General features: G+C 45.4%; 1 protein-coding gene across 7 annotated transcripts in view; it reads right to left on the bottom strand.

Annotated features, from left to right (window-relative positions):
• The window catches only part of TRIO (trio Rho guanine nucleotide exchange factor), a 373,499-nt gene that overhangs the window by 171,142 nt on the left and 181,113 nt on the right, over positions 1-21,244 (bottom strand). For all 7 annotated transcript variants that reach the window (XM_082381867.1, XM_082381868.1, XM_082381865.1 and 4 more), the window contains one exon: positions 11,099-11,329. In XM_082381867.1, the coding sequence (XP_082237993.1) occupies positions 11,099-11,329 (231 nt within the window). The remainder of the gene's footprint in view (positions 1-11,098; positions 11,330-21,244) is intronic.

The following is a 21,244-nucleotide window of genomic DNA, read 5'->3' as shown; positions in this document are numbered from 1 at the left end:
ACCTGATGAGTACTGATGACTCAATACAGACTTGAAGTAAGGGCACAATTTCAAAAAGTAAAAGACAAACACTATTTGGTATAAAGAGCTGGAGGGAGCAAAATATAGTCTTTTTAAAAAAATAAGAATTTGTTTTTTCAAGCCCAAGAAAAGTTGCTTCAGAAAGCGTAAGTTGGAAATAAAAGCTATTATGAACCAACCACTCAGGGTTACAAATGGGTTACAATTTTTCTTTTATTAGTGGTACCTTTTCACAGAATTGTAAATACCTAGTGAAATTATATTTCCAACAAACATGACAGTAATTCAAAGAAGACTGTATAAATTCCAAGCACTTTTTAAAAACAGTCACAGACAATTATGAAATCCAGCTCATATTCAAAACCAAACTTCCCCACGAGGCTTTTGCTTCTCATTAAGTCTGAGAATGTTTCCCAGATTGCCAGGGAATCCTGAATGAATGTACCTGCCCAAGGAGCATTTGAAAGACAAGCTTGTGGCACCTTTCCATTTAAAACATAAAAATATTTGCCAGTGAGGGGCTCCATCAAGCTAGTCCAGCCGGCCCCCTCCCTGACTCAGCCGTGGTGGCAGCTGCCCTCTCGCTGCCTTGTGACCTTCACCTGAGGAACAACTTGCTCTCTGCAGCCGGCTCGAGGAAAAAGGGCAGAAGCCGGTCCTTCCCACGGGCACCCGGTTCACAGGCAGAAGAACAAGGCTGGGAGGCCGACAGCGCCCCCTCCCTGTTCGGGGAATGTGGGGCAAGCTCGTACCTCTGCATCAGTGTCCTGTAACAGGCACCATGATCGCCCCAAGGTCAAGGTCGCTCCAAAGTGAGCCACCAAGACTTAAAACACAGATAACTCGTCTCAGCATCTCAGTCAAGATGTCAGCTGTGCAGACAATCTCACAGATTGTTTAGCTCCCTGTTTGTAATGTAATTATGAGATTGAGCGTGACGATGGCAGTAGGATGATGCCCATCTCTTAACGAATAATTGCACTGCTGTCTGAGCACCTGCTATTGAAGCCGGCCCTGACGTACACTACACCACCAGTCCTCAGGGAGAGCTGGATGCGGGCATGTCGTGACTCTGTTTCACACGTGAAGACACAGGACCAACGGCTACCAAGTGGAAGAGCCAGGCTGTGGACCTGGACCCAGGAAGCAGGGTCCATTCTCTTAACCTCTAGTCTCCACTGCCTCTTCAAGTCGGCACAGCTGGCACACAGGTGGCAAACTGAGGAAGGAAAGAGCTGCTTTGCTTCAGAACAGTTCAGGCTATTGGGTAAATGACCTCTGATGAAGTGACACTATTATAATAGACAGCAAAATGGGGGGAGGTGAACCGGCAAACACCACCACGCCTCAGGAACTGGCCACTGTTGCCTTTTCTACCCTCACTCATGTGGCCGGTTCTGGCCATCCTGTGCAATCTATCTATCGCTAAACTAATTTTCTGCCATAAGCCCCTACTACCTAACATTCACTATGCTTTGTGGATTAATATTTCTAAGTAATTACTATTTAAGAACTTACAACTAAATACTAAACCCTTGTCAGAGAGGAGACCTTCTCAAGGGCCTATATGTCAACAACATGCGATATAAAAACCAATGTAATGACATTCTCCTTTGAAAATGCAGAGGTGTTTATTTCAAACACTTACTAGAACAGCCTTCTATCATCACCACGCACCACGTCATTGCCTCTGGCATCATTTACTGAGAGATTATTCTGTGCTGTGCTTGGGAGGGCAATACAGGTCTATAACCCCTTATCCACAAAAAGCTAAAAACAGCTCTGAAATTCCAAATATTTTTTCAAAACTTGGTCACAAAAAGTTACTAGCGATAAGACCCAACCTGAGGCTACTAATAGTCTTTACTGACCCCTTTGGTGTGAGTCCTTGAACATTTGGCTGCAGAAATCTCCATGTGCTTGATTACGGGGGGCTGCCCAGACCTCCCCAGAGTGTGTATCACAGTGTATACACACTGTTCTCTTTCTCAACTCTGAGAGATTCTTAATTCCAAAACATATTTGTCCCAAGGGCTACAAATAAGACAGAAGACTTTTATTATTATCTCTGTTAAGCAAGAACTGGACACTCCGGAAAGTTAAGAGCCCGGGAAAGAACACCTAGTAAAAAAGAGAAACAAACACAGGACTTCAAGACTCCAAACATAGGCTCCTACCCCTCATTATACTGTGTTACTTTATGAATTGTAAATACGATATGAAAACCTTTGAAATATTTCTAACATTACAGTTCCAGCGCTAAGATTTACTGTTTGTAAATGCTAGACCAGACCTCTGACATAAAACCACCAAGAGCACATTAAGCTTATCTAATTTTACTGGGAACTTTGGATGCAAACGGTATTCAGGGAAAGCATACAAACATCTGTCAATTTTAGTTACTGTTTTAAAGAGACAAGGCCTAGTGAATCAGTGTTTTCTGTCACAATAATGAGAGTTCCCGCTAAGTCAGGGGTCCTCAACCCTGTTAAGACCCAGGCCGCACAGCAGGAGGTGAGCGGCGGGCAAGCGAGCGAAGCTTCATCTGCTGATTCCCATGGCTCGCATTACCGCCTGACCATCCCCACCCACTCCAGTCCGTGCAAAAAAACTGTCTTCCACGAAGCCGGTCCCTGGTACCAAAAAGGTTGGGGACCGCTGCTCTAAGTCACATTTTAAGCACACAAAAATGAAACAATTAACTCTGCTGATTCTATATTCAGTTTTAAAAACTACGGTTACATGAAACCAATGAAAAACAAAGGTAATTCTAAAATATTCTGAATTTGTTCTTTGTTATATAAAATCAGATTTTCTAGTGGCAAAATATGAATTTCCTCCCAGCCCTACCCTAGATTCCCTATAAAACCAAAACTAACCCAGTTTCACTTACTTTAGTTACTTCCTTGTTCAACAGGCTGGCTGTTATTTAAATCATCAGGATACCAATCTAGAAATGGACACATACTATGGTTCTAGTTCTGCTTTTAAATAAGTGCTCCTGACAGAAGCATTTAGATCAGAGCTTTCTTGATGATCAAATCAATGCTATTTTAGTGATTATAACAAAGGATGACCGAACAACTAAGCCACATCATTTGAAATTTGCTAAACTCAAATGGGGGACCAAAAAGGAGGCCTGCTCTTCGACAACATAACTTTTATTAAAGGCCAGTGTTTCAGCCACTGCCGCAAGGAGGACATCCAGTATTACGCTGTTAATGACACTTCATCACGAAGTTAAGAATCAGAAGTGAGGGAACCCACACACCCCTGCCATCTTCGCCTGCCTGACACTTTCTTCCCCAGCGCTCAGAGCGTACTTTACTCCTGAAGCCGGCCTCCTAGTCACGCTCTTCCCTTTCCAGTGGAGGCCAGGCTACGCCATCAGCTGCTCAGAGAAGAACACGAAGCTGTGAGCTGGGAATAGCTGGGCTCGGGACCGCTGGGGGCTGGGAGTCAGCGCCCTCTCTCCCTTGCAGCCTCCGTTTCCCCTCATCCACTCCTAAGGTGAATGCAAACAGTGAGTGAGAAAGTAAAATGTGAAGATATTTAAAGACTCTCCTTCAGTAGCTATTTTCCTTTGCAGTGATGGGCAACTGCAGCTTCTATGAAAGCCCCTTCCCGGAGCCTGAGAAGCCCCACTTAAATATTCCTTCTTAAGTAAGACGTCAGTTTGACTCTTTGATTAGCTCAGAGTGAAGCATCCTCCCCAGGTCAAGAGCAGTGACGCAGTTAAAAACCCACTAGGCTTCCTGCAGCTTCGGCCAAGACGCTCGAGTTTTTGGAGTCTGGGGTTTTTTAACCTGGAAAATGAGGGGCTTGGCCTGACGTGATCACAAGGGCCTCTGGCTCTAAATTCTGTAAAGTGCGTGGCATAACATTTACAGTGAAATGAAACAGACACAAAATTCCACATGCATCTGTGGGCTCTTGGGGACTGAGTGAAGGAAGAGTAACGTTCTAGGTCCAGCATTCACCGCTGCCTGACAGTAACGACTATCTCCACCCACACATTTCTTTACTTCTCTCCAGTGGAGCCAAGAACTCTCCATTTCTTCAATCACTGTATTTCAAAATTAGAATTAAGTTTGTTCTAAAAATATAATCACTCTTTTTTAAAAATTTATTTTATTTATTTGTTTTTGGCTGCGTTGGGTCTTCGTTGCTGCGCGCGGGCTTTCTCCAGTTGCGGCGAGCGGGGGCTACTCTTCGTTGAGGTGCACAGGCTTCCCATTGCGGTGGCTTCTCTTGTTGCGGAGCACGGGCTCTAGGCGTGTGGGCTTCAGGAGTTGTGGCTCGCGGCTTAGTTGCTCCACGGCATGTGAGAATCTTCCTGGACCAGGGCTCAAACCCTGTTCCCTGCATTGGCAGGCAGATTCTTAACCACTGCGCCACCAGGAAAGCCCCTACTCTTTTTTTAACTTTTTATTTTATATTGGACTATAGTTGATTAACGACGTTGTGAGTTTCAGGTGTACAGCAAAGTGATTCAGTTATACATATACCTGTCTCTATTCTTTTTCAAATTCTTTTCCCATTTAGGTTGGTACATAATATTGAGCAGAGTTCCCTATGCTACACAGCAGGTCCTTGTTGGTTATCCATTTTAAATGTAGTAGTGTGTACACGTCAATCCCAAAGTCCCTATCTCCTCCCCCACCCCCATAACCAGAAGTTCCTTCTCTAAGTCTGTGAGTCTGTTTCTGTTTTGTAAGTTCATTTGTATCATTTCTTTTCAGATTCCACATATAAGCAATAGATATTCTTTCTCTGTCTAACTTACTTCACTCAGTATGATAATCTGTAGGTCCATCCGTGTTACTGCAAATGGCATTATTTCATTCTTTTTAATGGCTGAGTAATATTCCATTGTATTATATACCACATCTTCTAATTACTCATAATATGGAAATATATTTTTTTTTAAAAAATGGTTTCTAGAACATTTCAAAGTACACCAAACCTAATGCTCACTTGGAAAAAGATGCCATTTAAAAGACCTCAGTCAAGTTACACACAGCAAACATATGATACGGAACACCAAATGCCCTGCGTTGCAGGAGCTCCTTCTGCTTAAATCCCATGAGAGCACAGGAAAGGCCAGGAGCGTGTGCTCCACACACACTTTCTTGGCTGGAAGGGAGCCTGGGCGAAATCAGGGAAGAAGGGCTCAGAAGGAGGCTGGAAGGCTTCTAAACTTTTACATCCATCCATCCATCCATCCATCCATCCATCCATCCATCCATCCATCCATCCATCTTCCAAAAAAATTTAAATCACTTCTCCTGGTATTACCATAGTTTTAATTACATAAATACATTAAATTTCTTAAGGAAAACAAAGAACCTTAGGATGGGAGGGAGGGAGGGAGGAAAGGAGGTAAGTAGGTTACTATTCATACAGTCTCACCTTGGATACTCCCATCACACCTCAACCAAACCATCACTCTACCAACACGGGTTAACACCCTTAGCAATATTCTAAACTTTTAAAAATTATTTTTCTCATTCTTAATTTGGAAATAAGTATAAAATAGTCCAAAGTTGTCCAAGAAAAATCTTAATATGTCTAGATGTTATCTAGGAAACACATCCAGACGTTATGTATACCTTAAGTCTAGTTACTGAACTATAGAAATACACATACACACATGCATGCATGCACGCGGTCTTCCCTGTCAGCTAATCCCTGGGCACTTTCCTCTTAGGGGACCCTGGCAATTCGGCTGACACTCAACAACGGGGAGACCAAGCTGCCTGGGGCTTGTTCTTGGCTCTGCCCACTCCTGGTCATACTGACCCCTCAGTGAATGTGTCCTCGACGTCCCGTCCCACTGGCTCACAGCGCCAGCTCCCGCGCCCTGCATTCCTGTATTGCATCCACTGTGGGGAAGAGATGCGTCCCTTTTCCCACCCTTTTAACCCCACCATTGAGCTGTCGGCTCCTTCCGAGCTGCGGTTACTACGATTACGCTGACAGTCGAGTCTCTTCTCTGTTTCTATGACAAAAGGTAATGAAAGCTGGCTCCAGATCCACCAGAGAGATCAACAGTTAGCCTCTATCTGCTCCCAGCAGGTTCCCAATCCCTAATCAAACACTCGCCCTGCAGTACTCCCTAATTCTAACTGAGAAGCTCTCAGAAAAGATGGCCATTTTCTAACCATTCTTATCAGGAGGCACAGTAAGATCTGTGAGCCTGGGAATGTAAACAGAAGAGAGCGTTAAATCATTACATAGCGAGGGCTGTATAATGACCCTGAGGAGAAAACCCCATCCTTCTGACTTAAATTAATGAGCACAGGACAAATGAGGTTCCGGAACCTTCCCTTAAGAGCTAGGTCCAGTGTAGGTGGAACCTCTGGGTCAGGCATCACCGAGGGATGACTTTTACTGGCAAATGGCTAGCAGCCTAGGACCCAAGGCAGAACTGTGAAATAGCTTCTCCGTGGACCTGAAACCCACTTCTTTAATGTTCAAGTGGCCAAAATCTTTAATATTTTAAAGATCTCACACGTTGGCAAAATTCCCAGGCAATGAAATTACCCCTTCCTTCCTCAGCCACCCCTAACTCCCCAACCTTAATCAAAGCTCCTGGTCCCTTCACGAAGCTCTCCCAGTTAGATGACTTGATTCCAACGTAGGGCCAACCCTCCCCCATTCCAGAATAAACAAAGAGACTAACTCCAAATAATCTTTAATTAGCAAAATTGAGGAATTCCTTAAATTTCTTCATCTACTCATTCATTCATTCATTCATTCATCCAGCAACTACTGAGCATCTACTATCCCAGACGCTTGGGAAACACCAGAGAATAAAACACAGACCACTGCCCCATGGACCTTAAGTTCTGCCCTCCAGGACTCCCCGCTGACTTGCACGTTGGTCCACGGTGGGGCCTGAGCCTGTCTCCTCGCCTGGAATCTCGCTCTCATGCCGCACTTGTCACCCTGCAACCAGAGCAATCTTTCCAACACGAGTGCATCCCGTCATCTACTCACGCAGCATCAAGTCAAAACACACGGCCTACGGGTTTGAACTCAATGTGGTGAAACGGGGAAAACACTAACCCCTCCACCACAGGCTGGCCGAGAGCACTAAGAGAGGAAGGAAACATTCACGGCGCTCAGGTTCGCTATGTCCCCTCAATGTGTCCCAAAGCTCACAGAAACAACTCCCAAGCCTTCATCGCGGAGGTCGTCCTTCCAGACCTGCACCAGCTCAGGCTCCACACTCCCAGCTGTCCACTCTGGGCGCCTGCTGCTCCGGACAGGCCCCGCCCGTTGTGTCTCCACCGTCCCCGCAAGCCCTGTTGCACAATCCTCAACCTCCTGACTTTCCAGCCACCCGTCAAAGACCAGCGGAAACCTGCATCTCCCAGGAGGGCTTTCCTGGCACCCTGGCAATTGTGACTTGCACCTGTGTTACAGGAGTCTTCATCGTCCTCACAAGCTGCAGTCTCGATGTTTGAGGATACGGTCAAGGCTCCTTGGAACCCCCAAATCTGCACACGTCATCACAGCACAGACATGTCCCCTCGGATGGCACGTGCAAGGCAGGCAGACCACACCCACGAGGGCGGCTAGTTTCATTCACTCCCTCGTGTGGGCAGCACCTCAACAGGCATGACTCAAACTCATGCCTGGGCAAAATGACACCTCACAACAACCAAAGACACACACGCCAACGCTGAGCATGTTACGGGCTCATTTATGAGGCTATTACACCATCCACTCTCACTAGGCTGTAATCCCTCGAGAAAAGGAAGGTTGAGCTCGTCAACATATTCACCTCTGTGCCTCTCGGAATACCGCGCATTCAATTTGAGATATTTGGAAAAAAAAGAATGAAGTGTGGACGAGAAGAATCTAGAGCGGACTAGATTTGCTTGACCATTTTTTCAGAATATTAGCTAATGGCCCAACACCAACCTGGAGGGAGTTTTTCCAAGAGACAACTCTGCGAGGGTGAAAGGCTATGGGGGGGGCCAGAGGCTTTTTTAGGAGAAGGTCTCCTTGTCTGAGGGGCTTCTTTGGGGGTAGTCAGCCTGCTTCAGGAAAGCAGATTTCCGGGGCTCATTCACCTCACCCAACATGTGGGAGCAGCTAAATCCCACCAGCCCAAGAGGCAGGCAGACTGCATCAGTGAGCAGGAGAACAGGTTTGATGGCATCCTGCTGTGGACTGCTTCCAAAACTGTCATCTCATTTGAACGAGTGCAGCAGTGATAAATTATGCTGTTAGAGTAAACTAAAGCATACCCTAAACTGGAAAACACCGCTTGGCAGTAAGACAACTCTTCATTCACTAATTCAACCAAACAGCCACTGGGGGTTGCTCTAACAGTAAACAAAAGGCAATGGGAATAGGTATATTATTTGACCACCACAAAATAGGACAAATGGTATTAATTTTATTTTTAAGCTAACGATGACCAAGGTTAAGGCTATCCAGTAGGCAGGACATGTGTTTGGGCAAGTCTTCGGCAAGTCTTCCTACCACCCGCGCCCCCCAACCTTTGATTTGGACCCGTGCTCAGTGCTCTGGGACGGCAGCTTCACACCCCCTACCCCACAGCGCCTGACTCCTATCCAAAACACTGTCCACCCAGAAATTACGAAATTGCCTTTGCTTGTTATGAAAAAAACCACTAACCACAAAATTACGCGTCTTAAAAATGAAATCCCCCGTGCCATCCCCCCAGCCCTCCCTTCCTCAAGGGCACGCGCTATTAATGGTCTCACATCTTTTCTTTCAAGTATTTTTCCACAGACAAGCATACACTCTTCTTGGAGGGCTGTCTTCACAAGAATGCCATCATCCTTACCTCTTTTGTGGTAAGCTGCTTTTCTTTTTCCTCAGTATTTACAGATGCCTTTTCACGACCCAAAGCAACCAAACAAAAACCACTTGTGGTATCTCTAATTGGCTTATTATGTTTCTGTGGAGTTTGACTGTTTTTGTCTTTACAAATTTATCTTCTGCTGACAACATCTTTCTAAAGTACTATTTTCTTTTCCTCACTTATCCTCAGCTTACCTTTCCTCCTTTATGCTCAAGATGGCAAAATTTTTCCCTGTGTGTGATTAATTTCTTGAGTTTCAGAAACACAGTTTCAGTTCTGACATCCTAAGGACTCCTCCTAAGCAAAGTGTTTGCTTTGCTTAATCTTATCAACTTCGCTCCTGGCTTCACAAGCTGACAGAGCAGTTTCCCGTTTGCATAATGAGTCCAAACCATTCCCGATCATTTAGTCGACAAAGTGTTTCCCTTAAACAGCAATTATTATTTCTTCAGAATGCTAATAGGGCCATAGACTGCAAAACACTCTCTCCTGCCGACATCCAACCCCGTTCTGGCTCTTGAGAAAAAAAATTAACAGCTTAAAGAACTGGCCTCGTAATTATCAAAATTACCTTTCTACCTATAAAAATTAATGTTTGCTGTTTTCAAATGCAAGCACAGTAAGTACCTGGCACCAAACTAGATGATTTTCTCATCAGCTTGCTCCCAAAGGCTTCCTCTTCTGACGTGAGCAGCCCAGTGGCTTATTCTTATGTGACTGGGCGCCCCAAGGAGCCGTGAGAGCTGGGGGGAGAAAAGGGGGGGCCCAGCTGCTGCTCCAGACCCAAGTCCAGAAAGTGTGCTGGCCCGTGGACACGTAATGAACAGCTGATCCAAGGGATACGGAGGTAGGGGGGGAAATCCTTTAATAATTACATTTAAGCTATTAACATTCCACACTTTGTGACAGTTTTTGGACAATTAAGAAAAACTGATATTGGTGCTTTCAACCTCACAATTTCAGTTCTCACAGTAACTTCTAGACCTTGACTCCTCCATCTTCTTTCCCTGGCAATTACCTTCTTCGACAAAAACAACGTCGTAAAGATGCGTGCACAGTATCAAAATGATTATTCCTATGGCGCTTTGTACGTGCAACCTTCAGAGAACTCAAAAACCATCAGTAAAATCAAAGCATACTATGTGAAAATTAAAAATTATACAGCAATTAAAAGGATCTGGAACTCACCAGATTCCCATTACTAGAAGAATGATGATCAGTGCATATGGAGGACCTACGTGTCGTCGGGACACGGCACGACTCCCACGCCTCCGTCCACGTGGCAGACACCCGCTGGGCGGCAGGTGATGCTCGGCGGAGCGCAGTCTGAGCCTCTACCTGTCTAAGCAATGCTCCCGGACCCGGGGACACCCAGGGAGGGGACGCAGGCGCTGTTCCCGACCCATCACCGTGGCTCCACGCCAACTCCCCTGGATGCCACGGGCTTCCCTGCACTCCCAGAATTCCTCATCCAGACTGACACCTCATCCACACCCTTGCTTTCTCCTCTGTTTTAGGGCAAAGACACAACTTTTATCTTATTTATTACTAAAGCTATATCATATTTCATAAGCTCCCACAGCGTTAATCCTCAAAACCCTGGAAGCAGGACAATCTTCCGTATTTCACAACAAGGAAATAAATGGTTATTGGGACTGGGCTTACTCTTATTTTTGGAACAACAACAAAGATGTCAACTGCTTAGAAATGAATGACTGTAAAAGCCCATTTTTCATTAATCAGACGACTATTTATTCAGCCCCCCTGTGCCCCTCGGACTGTACTATCCACCAAATGGGGAGAGAAGCATGATTAGCTTATTATTAAATAACTGGAGAGCAGACAAATCTTAAACTGTACCAGCACCTCGGTATAAGCACCAGAGGAAATCATTCTCACAAATAAACATAACTAAGGATGACCTGTTTCAAGAACCAAACAGAGGGGCTCCGGGTTAGGCGCTGCATCATCTCCTGCGTTCCAGGCCTATTAGCTCGTGGCAGGCAGCAGCCTGAACACACATTCTCGAAGCGCCGCTTTCACTCGTGGTAAGAAAGAAGACGTGCACGTGTGTGTGTGGTGTGTGCGTGCGTGCCTGTGTGTGTTTCTCTCTCCCATCTGGCCTAGCTTATTTTCATCAGCACAGACAGGCCCCCTATGACGCTACACTCACCTACACTCTCAGCTCAGCACAAGTCACCCCCATGAGGACAGGGGCTCCACGAAACTCACCTGCTGAACATCCTGCTGGAAAACGCACAGCTGCAGCCTCTGGTGGAGCCGGACCTTGCGGTGCTGCCAGATGTTCTCGAGCTGCCGCTGGTGGTGCAGCACCTCGTGGATGACGTCGAGAACGTGGTGCACGGCCTTGGAGTAGTTGGCGGAGGCCGTGAGGGAATCGGAGCTGCCGGGAGTCAGGGGCCGCTGGAGCTTGTCAAGGAGTGACTTCCCGTCCTGGCTCACCTGCCGGCAGGACAGACGAGCGATTATACACCAGCAACTATTCCAGACCCGAGGCTTTGCCCAGGCCATGCCGCAGAACCTGTCCTCAGTGCGTGTGCGCACACTTGCACAGACACATGCTCACACACACACAGACATAAACCACGGTTTCATTCAAAGGCATGTTATATAAAGAACAAAATAAAATTGAAAACAAATCTATCAGTTACTTCAATTACATCACAACACCAAGGATGGTAAAACACGGACTTAAAAGAAGATTCATCATCATGAAACACTGTAGTAGATGCTAGTCTTAATAAATAAACATGGTATTCTGCCTTAAATGACATATGGGCTGATATAAAATTTCATTGCTGGGATATCTGCAAATTAAAATTTAAAAGTAATACTTTTCTTGAGTTATGTTAGCGAGAATACAACAATCACAACGGAGCAAAATTTTAATCCTGAATCTGAAACCTCACTTAAAAAGAAATCAATAATCTAGCACCAGGCAAAGAATATGTACTTTCACTTTCTGACACAGTTGGATAGCAATTTTACCTCGCAAAATAAAAAAGAAAATTAAAAAGTGCCATTTTATTTGGTTCATTAACTTAAAAGAAGCAATTTTAATTAACATGCCATCATTTCTTAAAGGATATTTCAGTGCTGTATTACAGCAGTTAACTATCAAAGTACAATGAAATGAAAGCAATCAGACTAAACCAAAAAAAGTGAGAAAAGGTGAGGGTAGACTATGGAAAGAAAAGCATTATGTATTTTTTACAGGTAAACTTGTGAACGACTACGCCCGATGTGGTAGGAACTATACGATCAGTCGGACGAAGAGAAGGGTGAGGTGCACGTAACGTAGCCGGGCTGTGCGTGTGATGCTGGGCGTCTCCTAAGCCAGTCCTCACCACCGTGACCCTTCTGCTCAGACCCTCCCGAACCTGAAAGCCTCCTTGGGTTTCCACGGGAAGGAGGAGCGAGACGGAGCCTTGTTTTTTTTAAAATAAATCTATTAATTTATTTATTTTTGGCCGCGTTAGGTCTTCGCTGCTGCGTGCTGGCTTTCTCTAGTTGTGGTGAGCGGGGCTACTCTTCATTGCGGTGCGCGGGCTTCTCATTGCAGTGGCTTCTACTGCCGTGGAGCACGGGCTCTAGGCGCGTGGGCTTCAGTAGTTGTGGCACGTGGCTCAGTAGTTGTGGCTTGTGGGCCCTAGAGCGCAGGCTCAGTAGTTGTGGCGCACGGGCTTAGCTTAGCTGCTCCGCGGCATGTGGGATCTTCCCAGACGAGGGCTCGAACCCGTGTCCCCTGCATTGGCAGGCGGATTCTTAACCACTGTGCCACCAGGGAAGTCCCAAAAGGGAGGCTTGTTAACAGACGCAGACAGGGTTCAGGGGCAAACCCTTAGGACAGAGGAGAGGGGGGCACTGGGTGACTGGGACAGGCCAAAGGAAGCCTTTAGCAACCAAAAAGTGGTGGCAAATCAGAGGCCTGTGGAATTTTCTAATCTCTTCCTTTAATCCTCTTACAACTTTAAATCTTGCTGGAATACAACATGTTTGTTTCCTAATACCTGATTCGGAGACCTTTGCTGGAAGTGCTGACTATTCCTTATGAAGGCTGGCTACCAGCCTTTTGTCAATTAAAATTGATCTAACACATCAAGTTAGAAAAACTGAAGCAGAAACAAACCAAGCTGACATAACCAAAGAGAACAGGGGAAAAAAAGGAACCAACTGAACCGCAGCAGTTGTGTCAAGCACGTGTACAAACAAGAACAGAGGAAATGCAAGCCTTCCAAAGCAGGGAGTTGCCCCCAGGAGTCACTGAAACTTGCGTGGGCACTTTTGATACAATGATTTGGGGGAGGGGAGGCACAGTGACTGACTTGGGGGAAGGGATTTATTGCGACAGATTCACAGAGGCAGGATATTACCTCAAAATCATCCTGCTTTTTGTAATAATCTGAGTTAGGCTCTATTTGACATATAAACATGAAGTTTTTTTTGTTTGTTTTTTTCTTTTTTTCACCTACTCCAATATACACTGATTTTTCCAGGAATGCAGTTAACCATGTTAATCAAAGGAAGGCAGTGCTTGGTCTTCTTTGAAACTTTACAAGAGTTGCTTACTGTTTTAAAATACCAGCACAATAATACCATTCAGAGTATTTGAGTCACAAGTATTAATATAACACATGTCCAGTCTGCATTTGTAGTTGCCATATTCACAATGGTTTTATATATATGGCAAGCACCTGAGTATCTAATTTTTTTCTCCTCCATTTTGCATGTACTTAGGCATTTATAGACTGAAACACATTTTATCATAAATCAACTTTCTTTTGTCTCTCATTCATATTGTAGCATATAAGTAATTTATATATACAAACATAAATTTTTTCTGAAAATAATTACCCATACATTTTATTTGAGCAGGTACCCTAAAATTTCAGTTAAACAATGGGGGTGCAGCATTTCTTAGGACTGAGGACCAATACTCCAAGTTACACATTTCGCATTTGTACAGAGCCTAGAAAGAATTCCTTATAAATATTTCCTCTGAGTTTTACTCCTTATAATATGCGTAAGTCAGGAAACATACACCAGAGCATATGACTTGGTGAACATGTGCCAGAAGGATATAGATCAGAAGGTGTGGCAGAAACTGAGAGCTGCTTCCCCAAAGTCCACTTGCCCCACCTTGATAGCCAAACCCCACAGTCAGGAACAGCAATACTCCAGCTATAAACCTGCATTTCCTAGACTCGCTTCCAAGTAGGAGTGGCTAACGTAACAGAGGTAAAAAATGCTGAATGGGGCTTCCAGGAAAGCTGCCTAGGAGGCTGAGTATGCTCGTTCCCCCCTTGCCTCTTTCTCCTCCCTGCTGCCAATAACTTGGTGAAGATGGCTGGAGCTTCAGCAGCTACTGATGACCTTGAGGCAACCTTAAGGATGGTAGCCCACCTGCTAAAAGAGGCAAAGCAAAAAGACAAAAGGATTCAGAGATCCTCTTACTAACAGAGCTACCATACCAGCCCTGGGACGCAAGCCCTGGGACTTTCCCACTGGTAAAAAGTAAACCTCTATCTTAAGCCGTTGTTTTGGATCTTAAACCACAATACAAAATGAGACAAGTGGGTTCCCAGCCCTCACCAAGTTTCCAAAGGCATCCATGTGACACCATTAATATTCTACTACTGAGAATAAATAAATAATCCGAGAGAGAATATTCCAACTAATCTTTCTTGGGTGTCTTTGCAACTGTCTGACAGAGCTCGAGAGCAGATATTATTACTGGGTTTAGAACAACATGCCTGCTCATGGTGGAGGGGCGGGAGGGAATGACTGAGTACGTGAACACACAATCACCTTAATATAAGGGAACACATTAAGCAAAGCTCTGCCCTCTGGGTACCCCTCAGCAGGGATTAAACTGTCTCTGTTGGTGCCCCTGCTGGTATTGTCACTTGTGGGTAGAGAGTGTGCCAGCAGAAGCAGCTAGAAAAAAATCCCAGTCAAGAGGACACCTGCTGCACCAAAACTAGACCCCATGAAACTCCAATGTGTGTTCATACGTAGCAATTCTCCAATAAAGCTTTCAGAAATAGTTCTACTCTATTTCAGTGTAGCATTCACAAATTTGTCAATTTAAAAGGTATTTTTTAAGCACATGAAGAATACCATATATAAATTTTAGTAAATTTTAGCAAAATGTCTTTGTCTTTATAAGTACAGTAGTGCTATATAGGGGAAAATATGCTAGAATTTTATAAAGAGGACTGTTCTATTGTATAAAAATAAGGATTTTTACATGGTACAGAATAACCAGCAGAAAACTAATGAAATAAAAAACTGGAAATAGCAAATTATTCATATATAATTTAAGTACTAAAACAATGAATATATATAAGTTTATGGTATGTGATACAGTTCTGAATTTCTTAACTATAGAACCAGGTGAATTAATTTACTTAAGTTATATGTTTTGTCTAAAAACGTGTTTTTAGCTTTCAGGCAGTCAAATCCTGTCCCACAAAGAGACCACAGCTGTAAAAAAAGGAAATCCACCTTTACTATCAAAAAGCAGGACTTATCTGCTGTAATTTCTGAAAACATTGAATTGGGCCATTTTTTTCACATTCTGCTCTTTGTTCCTCTTGGAATACAGCGCTCAGGGACTTGAAAGGCAGTGGAAGTAACATTTTACAAAGAGTAACATTTTATAAATATATGAACTAATACACTCTAATACCTAAATGAGTTAAGAAAAATGCAAAAAAGGAAAAGAAGGGGTTGAAGTTTAAAATTTTACCATATCATAGGTATGTTCGTTCCTAATATTTAAGAGGAAACTTAACTGTTTAAAATCAGGAACAATGGTCTGGTTCTTGATTATTTACTTTTAATCAAAACTTCACATAAGATCTGTAACTTGGATTCCTGTGTACCACCCTACAAAATGTTCCGCCAAACCTCACAGAGGCTCGCCCGTTCTTATTTCCGGTACTTGGGTCTCTACATCTCCCACTAGATCAGATTAGAGCTCAGAGCCTCCAGCAGGAATACTCTTCACTCACACACAGAATGTTGTTGCTCCGATCTACAGAAAGAGACCAGTACCTGGAGATTATTGCTCAAGGTGGCAAAAAACCACCACCCAAGGACCAAGTATGACCTGTGAAAGGTCAGTTAGGTCCAAATGTGGTGCTATATCAGATCTAACAGTGCTCGGACAGTATTCCCAAGATACAACCCATGTAGGCAAAATACATGCACTGCATAAAGGCACGGCTAGAAATGACCACACTCAGCATGTCGTAAAGAAACGGTGGTCCTTCTGCAAATCCTTTATGCGTTGACTCAAACCAGCATCACCCGCTCTGCTTCCTTCGCAGGGCGGGGCTCGTCACAGCCTGCAGCGCTCCGGGCTGAGCCTGAGAACGTTTCAGGGCCCCACTACCCTCTCCAACTCTCACGAAGTTACTCCCAAGCCCAGGTTCTAGGAAAGCGGGGAAGAGTGACGAATGGGAGCATGTGAGCATCCAGCTTATTCTGCAGCTTATTTTGCAGCCAAAGAGAAGAACACTCTGTCTTTGAGTCAGGAGCGCAAGCCTGTCTTAAGGTGGCTCCGCAAAGAAGCTGCTGCCACTAACACTGGCCAGTGACCTTCTGAAGGGCTGCGTGCTGGCTTCCCACACCCCAGGGAGGCCACCCAACATCCTTGCCTTTAGAGGCTGGGACTCCCCGCTGAGATGGGTTTTCTTCAGGCAAAGCTCTTAGGATGGAGTTCTGAAAGCCTATTTCCATTTCTTCCAGCTATTAGATTTCTTACTCAAGACCAGATCAACCTAACCATGTTTGGCTCGCTGACACCTCTACCCGGGATCTTCAGAAAGGGAAAACCAAAACAGGACCCAGACGAGGACCCGGCTGGCACAGCCCAGCCAGTTAAGTCAACTGTATGCACAGAACATGCATGTCCTGCAGATTCCCCGTGGGCTTGACCTCTGTTGCTCCTGTATCTCAAGCCCTTGCAAGGCCTGAAGTTTGGGGGAGCAGAGAGAGACCCCCGGATGGTCTGTTGGCTCTGATGCTGTGTCCAACACTGACTACGGCACCTGCGCATCTACAGCGGCGCTGCAATACTTAATGAGGCTTTGAAATAACCGCTCTGTAGAAGCTGCTCTATAGCCAGGCAGGCGGGCCGTCACCCACCACAGACAGGATTTTAGGATGTTTACTATCGAGGTGACTCATTTTTCTGTTTGCTTCTCTTTTAAGCTAATAACCCTCATCGTGCCATCACCCACTTGTACAGCTCCTTGAAAAAGGAGCTCAACCAGCTCTTCAGGCGGCCTATCAGTCACTTCTACAAGGTCCTGCTGAAGTGTGCAGTAAGTTAAATTGAGAAATGTGTTAAACTGTTAAACTGACATTTTAACGTTTGTTAAATTGAGAAACTGATGCAGAAACTAAACCCTGAAGTCACACTGGATCAGGGCGGGCCACGGTGGACGTGGCATTTCACCTCCTCTGCTCCAAGGACCCCCGCCTGTGACTGCTGCGGCGAAGACCACGGGCAGGTGGCTGGACGCTCGGTACACAGGCTCACGTCACAATCCAGATGGCGGGGGTTAGGGTTACAGATGGCACGGGCATACTGTACTGAGATAAAAATCACTTCTATGAATTTAGCTTGTTGAGAAAGTAGTTGATAAGTCTGCTTAAAATAAAATGTTGAAAATGACTACTCTCTGTGCTGTTTCTACAACTACAGCTTATCCCAGATGTTTGTATTGCTTCACTCTCCTGCGATCAACTACATCAGACAGCATTAGCCCCAAACCTGGCAAGCTGAAGCAAGCACATGTTGACGAGGCACGGGCAGGCTCCTGTTGCTACAACACAAACAGGAACATGGGACAGGTCTAATTAAAGCACAGAAAAGCAGGTGTTCGTGTCTTGGGGGAAAAAAAAGTGCTGGGAAAGTTTCCACTGCAAACTTTTGTCATCGGAGACTAGAAGCTGTAGGTAACTATTTAAAGAAAAAAATTGTGGAAGGAAGGAAGGAGGAGGGAAGGAGGGAGAGAGAGAGGGAGGAGGGAAGGAAAGGAAAGGAAAAGTAGCTGAAAGAAAAAGGAAGCACAAGCCCTGCTTACCAATATCCTCCTCCTAAGTGACCTGTGCCCATGGCAGGGGCGCAATAAATTTCTGTGGGATGAGTGCCTCCTGGGCAGGCCGGCAGCTCTTGAGAGCCAGGCAGGGAATATCTCTCAGCGTGTGGGCTGTAAAGCATCTGCATCAGAGTCCCTGGATCTCTTAGGAAACCCACTGAAGATGGAGATTCACTATCTCTGGGGATGGAGTACGAGAAGCCGCACTTATAACCAGCAGGCTCAGGTTAGAAAACCACTGATTTAGGAAAAGAAAAAATCACTGAAAAGACAAGAGTGATCCTTGCTTTCCCATCCCCCTTCCCCCTCCCCTCCTAGCATGGAGGAACCAGTGCCCAGGGTCTGCAGCAGTGAGGGGTGGAGGTGCCACGGCGACCCCGTGCTGGGCTTCCTAAGGCAGTGGGCACTGGGGGTGATCAGAGGCCGGGGGAACAGGGGAGACTGGGAAGACGGAGCAAATGCACTTACCGAACAAATAAGTTAATATACCGAGGATAAAGGGAGTCAGGTTTCTCGCCATCTGAAAGGGGATTTATAAACAGAAAGGGAAAGGCTGGTACTGGATTAGAGACGGAAGTGTCAGTAGGAACATGTGCGGTTTTAAAACAGAGACAGACACAGCCACAGCAATAGCTGTAGATGTATGTGCATGGATGGATGGGTGGATGGATGGATGGATGGATGGATGGGTGGGTGGTGGGTATCTACATTCACATGCTTCCCGACTCTGCTCAGACGGCCTAGAGGCACTGACACCCCGCAAGCAAGTGAGCACTCTTGAGCAGCCAGGTCTTTGTTTCTCAATACCATGCGCAACACTACAAGGAACCAGAAGCTCTTGGTGAGATGCCTGATCTCAGGGATGAGGCAGGAAAAGAACAAGATGAGCCTGGGAACATCCTGTTATGCTAGATAGTAATGCTCAAATAACGATAAGGACAGGTCAGAAAAACACAGAAACATGAGGCCTACATAGTCCCACTGTCCGAACATGGACAATTTAGGCGTCAAAACAGAGTACTGGATTTTAACCCATGGAATATAATAGGATTTCATAGATCCATACTGAAATAATAAATAAATTAAAAAATGGGGAAGTCAGGAAATAAAGTCCTTCCTCCAGCAGAAGGTCACCTAATGAACATAGAAGGAATGACGGAAATAGGTCCCCACCGCCCGATGGCATCACAGCGGCACTGTCGTGGGCAGGAGGCACCAGGGACACTGAGGCCGTGAGGAGGCACAGACATCGTGTTACGTCACTACCTCTCTCCACAACACGCTCAACCGAGACGAATTTTTAAAGGGTGATTTTACGCTGGAGAAACCTTACAGACGCCGCCAACCTCACCAGGTGGTCAAGGTTAACACTGTCAGTTGTGGGAGGGGGTCAGCATCCTGTGCCCCTGCTCTGACACTCGGCCCAGTCAGCTCCCCAAGAAAACTGCATGGGTGGGAGGTTGAGGGTCATCCTACAGAAGGAAAGGCCTGAACTCTAAGACTGTCTAAGACACAGGCAGAGAAAGACTAAAGAATGTTCCAGCCTGAAGGAGGCCGGTGAGATGCGTCCACTAATGTACCGCGTGTTGCCGGGCCGGAAAAGAAAAAGAGACGTAGCCGGCACTGGGGGAAATACGGATGGCCCGTGGGCAGGATGGTCGCGTTGCGTCAGTGCCGATGTGAGGGCTGGAGAGAGGCGGGTGGAGAGGGCAGCGCAAACCACCGGGCAATCCGGTCAAGGCAATGCGGGAGCTCCTTGTTCTAACACTTTTCTGCAGCCTGAAACTACCTCCAAATTTAAATTATTTACAAGGAAAAAAAATTTCTCTTCTACTGAGTTTCTCTTCAATTAATTCTCTTCTGCTGAAAGTCTTTTCTGTTCATCTAGTTCCAACCACTGTCTCCTTGAGTTTACAGCTCAGTTGCAAACATGTTCTTAGGCTAAAAATTGTGGTTTAAGCCTGGGAAGCTGTCTGCTTGCCATCAAATCATTTTAAATTATTAGTACCATTTAAAATCTAATGAAACCACACCACAGGTAAACCTAAGTTCCCACGTTAAGATGCCCCATTTTTATAGAAGGCAGTGGAAACGGTGAGAGAATTCTGTTCTTTGCTAGAAGTGCCAAGGGGCAGCGGGCAGGCTGACTGGCCGCCAGGCCAGGGGATGACACCGGTCAGGTCAGGCTGAGTCGAGGTAAGTCCTGTAGGTGAAGACTGTAGCCCAGTCCTGCCAACCACCTTGTGTGTGACGTGTTCAATCCCACAGCGATCTGGAACCCACCAATGCAACTGAGAAGCTGCTCCCAAGAAAATCGTTAATAAGAAGATGGGTGAAGGCCTACTTATACCAGGGGTAACAGGGTCATTCACCCACTTTCTATATTACAGGTCAAAATCAGACGATGCATGGAGATGGTACACCAGGGGGAAGAACTTAATGCTCTTTGGAACTCACACATTCCTCATGAATCAGTGTGATTAAAAAACTACAGATCTGTTCAACTTTCACTTTTACTATTAAAAAAGCTATCACTTATTTATACAGTTTCTAATAAACTAGATAACCAAATTAGCTTATAAACACCTGATGCAAAATTAAGAAACATAATACAGAGTTGACTATTTTTTAATTGCATGACAACATAAAAGAGTGTTAAAGAGGGATCATGTTAAGTAAAGAGGTGTCCAGAGAAACAAACACGTAGATATCAACTTTCACGGGCAGGAGACTGGACCACACTGTGAAGCAGATATTGTAGCGCATCACACGTTCATTTAATTCACCCGTGGACATGGTGGGGTCAGGAGACCTGGGCCCAAGGGCACGAGAATGACAGCTGTTTGGCGAAACAGGACGTGTCAGACTGAAAATCAAATGGCCGAACAACTTTGACAGGTGTGGATGCGGCTCAAATCAAGGAAGATCTGGATTTAAATATAGTCATCCCTTGGTAACAAGGGGGAATGGTTCTAGGACCCCCCATGGATACCAAAATCAGTGGATGCTGAAGTCTCTTTTATACAACAGCGTAGAACAGGTGGCCCCGCACATCCAGAACGCAGACCTGCGGCTACAGAGGGCTGACTGTACTTCCTAGACATCTACTCCATCCTCAGCCCTCTGCCAGGTGGTTTGAAACATTTTCTTACTGGAGTCTCACGGTAATCTTTCCTATGAGCATACAGTATTACAGATGCTCACCACAGACGCTGAAGGCAAGCACACACAGAACTCCTACCCA

Source organism: Balaenoptera borealis (genome assembly GCF_965194805.1).
Source record: "Balaenoptera borealis genome assembly, chromosome: 2".
In the NCBI taxonomy this organism is placed as follows: domain Eukaryota; kingdom Metazoa; phylum Chordata; class Mammalia; order Artiodactyla; family Balaenopteridae; genus Balaenoptera; species Balaenoptera borealis.
Note: the sequence above shows the minus strand (reverse complement) of the source record. Positions and strands in the feature narration are given on the sequence as shown.